At 59.1% G+C, this 6,000-nt stretch overlaps 1 protein-coding gene across 4 annotated transcripts in view; it reads right to left on the bottom strand.

Moving 5' to 3' along the window:
• Nucleotides 1–6,000, bottom strand: part of GRK5 (G protein-coupled receptor kinase 5) — a 214,929-nt gene that overhangs the window by 2,171 nt on the left and 206,758 nt on the right. For all 4 annotated transcript variants that reach the window (XR_003004637.1, XM_024755944.1, XM_024755946.1 and 1 more), the window contains 3 exons: nucleotides 4,373–4,510; nucleotides 3,416–3,553; nucleotides 2,674–2,805 (listed from right to left, as the gene is read on the bottom strand). Coding sequence is in view for 3 of the 4 variants with exons in the window: in XM_024755944.1 (XP_024611712.1) it covers nucleotides 2,674–2,805; nucleotides 3,416–3,553; nucleotides 4,373–4,510 (408 nt within the window). In the remaining variant the exon portion in view is untranslated. The remainder of the gene's footprint in view (nucleotides 1–2,673; nucleotides 2,806–3,415; nucleotides 3,554–4,372; nucleotides 4,511–6,000) is intronic.

Below are 6,000 nucleotides of genomic sequence, written 5' to 3'. Positions count from 1 at the left end.
GGCAGGCGGACTCTCAACCACTGCGCCACCAGGGAAGCCCGAAAATTATATTTTTATAGTAGATGGATATGAGTATATTATGGAATAGGAGGTGAAACTCACATGGAGTTTTTAGATAAAACCACAAACTCAGGCCTCAGTCTGCATTTTCTCTCAGTGTGCCTGATCCGTGCTGCCCGCCCTGTTATCCCAGATCCTCCGCAAGGGCTCACTCACTGGCTGTGTGACCTTGAGCACGTTCCTTAACTCCTCTCAGCCTCAGTTTCCTCATTGTGAAATGGGCTAATGGGAGCACATCCTGGGCTCACACGTCACTAAGATGCCCCAAAGGAGGGATGCAGTTTTGCTTGCTGATGCATCTTAAGTCCTCGGGCAACAGTCTAGCATGGAGTAGGTGCTCAATACATATTGGTGGAATGAATAGTTGAATGAAGGCCTGGGGTTTTGTGAAGATTAAATAAGAGACGCCTTCAAAAAGTACCCAGCACAGTGCCTGGCCCACAGTGGAGTGCCACGAACAGCCACCTCTTCCCTGTTACCTAAGCAGGAGGGAGCTGGGATGCCCGGGGCCTGGGTACAGAGCTGCTGCTACTCCCTTGGGGGGAGGAGGAGGAAAGTAAGGAACCAGGGGCCTCCCAGGCCTCAGGATGGGGCCCTGCCTTCTTGAAGGGCCAGGCCAGGAGGCGGCGCTATTGTGGCCATCTTCTTGGTGGCAGGGATGAGGTTAGGGGTCTCTCACTCTAGAGAGCCTACCGGGTCCTTCCTGGGACATTTCTCCCATGTGGCCCACAGCAACCCTTGATCCAGGGACAGGCTCTGAGGGAAGAGTACCTTTTCCTGAGGGCCAAAGTCTCCTCTGGCTGCCAGCTGCAGGGCACAGCATCAAACTACGGGAGCCATGAGGGTCTTTGGGGATCACCTCTCCAGCACCAGATCCCCCTGTTCTTTGTCAAATCTTTACCTATATAACTTGCGTCGTCTTTACAGTGGCTCTCGACTAGGGGGGCGTTTTGTCCCCAGGGCCATTAGGCAGCATCTGGAGACAATTTTTTTTTTTTGGGGGGTGGTACGCGGGCCTCTCACTGTTGTGGCCTCTCCCGTTGCGGAGCACAGGCTCCGGACGCGCAGGCTCAGCGGCCATGGCTCACGGGCCCAGCTGATCCGCGGCATGTGGGATCTTCCCGGACCGGGGCACGAACCCGCGTCCCCTGCATCGGCAGGCGGACTCTCAACCACTGCGCCACCAGGGAAGTCCTGGAGACATTTTTGATTGACACACGGCAGTGGGTGCTACTGCCATCTACTGGGTGGAGGCTAGGGATGCTGCTAAGTTCCCTCAACGCATAAGTCCCCGTGACAATGAATTAACCCAAAGCATCAGCAGAACCGAGGTTGAGGAACCCTGATGACCGGTTAACTTTGGGCTGACCCTGCCCCTTCTGCTCTGGGGACCCCATCAGCCAGTGGGTCTCAAGGCACTTCAGACAGGCTGCCTCTCCCTTCCAGGCTGCTGCTGCCCCCAGTCTCCCCTCAGTGCCTGGCCCACAGTGGAGTGCCACGAACAGCCACCTCTTCCCTGTTACCTAAGCAGGAGGGAGCTGGGATGCCCGGGGCCTGGGTACAGAGCTGCTGCTACTCCCTTGGGGGGAGGAGGAGGAAAGTAAGGAACCAGGGGCCTCCCAGGCCTCAGGATGGGGCCCTGCCTTCTTGAAGGGCCAGGCCAGGAGGCGGCGCTATTGTGGCCATCTTCTTGGTGGCAGGGATGAGGTTAGGGGTCTCTCACTCTAGAGAGCCTACCGGGTCCTTCCTGGGACATTTCTCCCATGTGGCCCACAGCAACCCTTGATCCAGGGACAGGCTCTGAGGGAAGAGTACCTTTTCCTGAGGGCCAAAGTCTCCTCTGGCTGCCAGCTGCAGGGCACAGCATCAAACTACGGGAGCCATGAGGGTCTTTGGGGATCACCTCTCCAGCACCAGATCCCCCTGTTCTTTGTCAAATCTTTACCTATATAACTTGCGTCGTCTTTACAGTGGCTCTCGACTAGGGGGGCGTTTTGTCCCCAGGGCCATTAGGCAGCATCTGGAGACAATTTTTTTTTTTTGGGGGGTGGTACGCGGGCCTCTCACTGTTGTGGCCTCTCCCGTTGCGGAGCACAGGCTCCGGACGCGCAGGCTCAGCGGCCATGGCTCACGGGCCCAGCTGATCCGCGGCATGTGGGATCTTCCCGGACCGGGGCACGAACCCGCGTCCCCTGCATCGGCAGGCGGACTCTCAACCACTGCGCCACCAGGGAAGTCCTGGAGACATTTTTGATTGACACACGGCAGTGGGTGCTACTGCCATCTACTGGGTGGAGGCTAGGGATGCTGCTAAGTTCCCTCAACGCATAAGTCCCCGTGACAATGAATTAACCCAAAGCATCAGCAGAACCGAGGTTGAGGAACCCTGATGACCGGTTAACTTTGGGCTGACCCTGCCCCTTCTGCTCTGGGGACCCCATCAGCCAGTGGGTCTCAAGGCACTTCAGACAGGCTGCCTCTCCCTTCCAGGCTGCTGCTGCCCCCAGTCTCCCCAGCCTGCAAGTTGGTCTCAGTTGTCTGGAAGGCTAAGACCTGGGGGTTCCCAGAGCTGAGGCCAGGACAGCAGGGTTGAGGTGGGAGTGAGGGTCTCACCTGACGTTTGAAGAGCCTCTGGAGCAGCCCTTTCTTTGGCGGTTCCGGAGGGTGGCTTCTGTTCAGGTCCGGCGAGAGGGTACCGTTAGGTCCAAACACATTCAGTTCCTTAAAGCACTCTGTTTCGATCATCTGGAGAAGCGGTCAAAACACGGGTGGTGTCAGGGGCTGCGTTGGTCATCTTGGGTGGACAGGAATCCCAGCAGCTCAGCCCTGGGCAACACTGCCCCGAGCCCGGTCCTGCCAGGCTCTCCGCCCGCCCTCCATCTCACAGGGCAGAGAGCCAGGCAGCAAGGCCCGCCCACCGCCTCTCCCTGACGGCCCTGCAAGCCGCCCTCTCCGAGAAGACAGCAGCCGGCCATGGAGGGCAGTGGCAGGGAAGCGCTCATCTCCCAGCCACGGGACTCACCCCCAGCTCCGCCTCTACCCCAGTGCTCCAGACCCTCCCCCTTCCAGCGCTGCAGGCCCACTGCCCCATCACTGCCATCTCACTCGAACCAGCTCGAACTTGCCCCACCTCCAGCCCCCCTGTGCCTCCCACTGCTGCCCCATTTCTCTTGTTTCCCAGCCACGCTCCTCCAGAGAGCCATCGGGACAGGCCTCCTCTTCCTGCCCAGCCAGCTCCTGACCCAGCACCACACCATGCCCCAGTATGCCCACAGGGACGCCCACCCAGCTGTCCCTCTTCTGCCCTCGTTGCACCCTCCCCTCAGGGTGAAGCTGAGGGCCCCGCCGTGCTCACCTCGCTTTGCCAAGGGATGGGTACGGAGCCCGTGGAGAACTTGGAGTAGAAGTCGTCGTCTGTGTGGTCCAGGTTGACGCCCTTCACGGTGGAGAACTGCTCGATGTCCAGCACGTCCTTGCAGTACACAGCCCGGGGCTGGGAGGGCAGGGCACTGGTCACCAGGAGCCCTGCCTGTGGCTCTGGTGGCCCCAGCCAGGCCCAGAGGGTTTTGATGGAGAGCAGCGGGGGTCTCCCAGGGCCACCCCCACCCCGGGAACCCGGGCTGCCCTTTGCTCAGAGGGGCCAAGGGGCCCCCAGCTGGGGTGACAAGAGCTCAGGGCCCCTTCCTGCCATCACTGCCCCACACAGTATGCAATGGGGCGATGTCCCAGGAGGACCTCCCTGGCCCTTCTCGCATCGGAGGCCAGTCAGGGGTGGTAGGTCAGCACACAGGCTCGGCAGCCACACAGACCTGGACTGGGGTCCCAGCTGTAGTGCTTAGGTGCTTTGTTAAAGTTACATATCCCCTGGAGGCCTCAGTTTCCTCACCTGCAAAATGGGGCAGTCGAGGCACCAGGCCATGGGGCTGTCGTCAGCGGTGCTATGGCCCCGGCGCCGTAACCATAGTGATCTCTTTCATCTCACTCATCTACCAAACATGCTCTGGGGCAGCCGTGCGGGGACTCACAGAGACAAACCCGGGCCCTGCCCTCTGGGTATTCGAGGTCAGTGGGGGAGGCCTCCCAGGGGCTCTGGGAGCCTGGGATTCTGGAGATGAGGACTTCATAGAGGTGATGATGCCAGGGTGGGTACAGAGAGACCCCCAGACCGGGCGACACCCTGCTACTGGAAGATGGGGGCCACCCCTTGCCCACAGGTCTCAGCCTCTGACCCGGGGCCCAGCACAGATGTTTAGTGAAGTCGAAGGTCTTAAATCAATGCACAGGCTCAGTCTAGGCTGGGGAGGCTACTTACATCTGGAATAAAGGGAGGGTCCAACATCCCGGCTTCTAAGCGCTTGAAATTCATGTTCCTGAAGAAGGGGTGTCTCTTGACCTCTGCTGCCCCTTCCTCCTGGCAGCCCAGCCTCTGCTTTGCATCTTTGGTGAGCAGCTGTGACAGGATAGCCCCATGAGGACTTGCCTGGGGGGCTTTTCCTCCTGCCCAGAGGCCCGAGGGGCAGAGGGGCTTCGGAGAGCTTGTGGTCACCTCCCTTTCACACGAGTGTTCCTGAGCCCTCCCGAACGTCCCTCCTCTCTCCTCCGCAGTGCCTGCGCCACCCCAGGTACCCAGCGGACACTGCCTGCTCAGGCCTCGATTCAGGGTGGCCTCCTGAGCCACAGTGTGCCTTGTGGTCCCATGTTCCCAGCATGCTCAGATGCCTGGAACCCCCAGGAGAGCAGGAGTCCTGTCTGTTTCTCCAACCCAGCATGCACTGATGTTTGTTGAGTTGGTGTTAACTCTTCTGCTCCAGGTAAGCTACAAAGGGCAAGGGCTGGTCAGTAGGTTCTTTCATTCATTTACTCCGTTCATAAGTACATTGTAGACTTGTACCCAGTAGGTCCCGAGAGAGGATGCTAAGGGTCTGGCCTCAGAAAATTCTTGTTCAGAGGACCCGTCAAGGCAATGCAGATATGACACCATGGTGGCAGAGGAACAAGAACTGGCTGCCAGCTGAGGCATCGGGAGGTGTCCTGGGGAAGGGGCGTCTGAGACAGGCTTTCAAAGGTGGGAGCAGGCATCGGAGGGACCTGTGGCATCATGAACAGGGCGGCAGGGACACTCAGGGTGTGTTTGGGGAACACCTGTCTTTGAGTCCGAGTGAAGGATGAGGGAGGTGGGTCGGGGGAAGGGGACTGGTTGGGGAGAGTGATGGACGGTCCTGAAGGGCAGGTCCAGAGGTAGGATTTTAATACAGGTGTAGTGGGGAGACAAGGATGGTTGGGGTAGAGGACTGTCCTCATCACAACCAAAAGGCAGGATGGTTAATAGGAGAGGAAGGGGCTGCAGGAGCAGAGACAGCTGGACGGGAGGAAGGTGTGAATGAAAGAGAGGAAGGGGGGAAGGGGAGGGGCAGGCCCCGGCTGAAGATGGGGCAGGGCCGCCACGTGACCGCAGGGCATCAGTCCCTCCCCACAGTCCCAGTGTCCCCACCCCACTGAGCACTGCACCATATATGCAGCTGGAATCTACTAAGTGTCTGCTTTGAGACTAAAATCAAAGTGGGTGGTCTGCACCTTGGAGGGAGTCCAGCCCTTTCCTTTACCAATACTCTGGTGCCCTCTGCATGTGCTCATTTAATACACATTTATGGCTGCCCTGAGAGCCAGTGGGCAGGGGGGCCTCCTGGGGCCCAGAGTCTGGAGGGGAGGCTTGCTGGGACTGCCCCCCCCCAAACTAAGGAATGAAAGGTGGTAGTGGGGCAAGCACCAGGTCACAGCCTTGAAGGGACTAAGCCATGAGATAGCCACTCACAATGTCACCCTTTGGTCCACCGACCACCAAAGAGTGTTTTGCCCATTGGGCTGGTGGCTCGGAGCCTCAGCTGCTCTTCTCCTGGGACTTTGCTCTGCTCTGAGTAATCCCAAGAGGCTGCAGACCGC

The sequence above is a fragment of the Neophocaena asiaeorientalis genome, unplaced genomic scaffold (genome assembly GCF_003031525.2).
Source record: "Neophocaena asiaeorientalis asiaeorientalis breed wild unplaced genomic scaffold, Neophocaena_asiaeorientalis_V1.1 scaffold85, whole genome shotgun sequence".
In the NCBI taxonomy this organism is placed as follows: Eukaryota; Metazoa; Chordata; class Mammalia; order Artiodactyla; family Phocoenidae; genus Neophocaena; species Neophocaena asiaeorientalis.
Note: the sequence above shows the minus strand (reverse complement) of the source record. Positions and strands in the feature narration are given on the sequence as shown.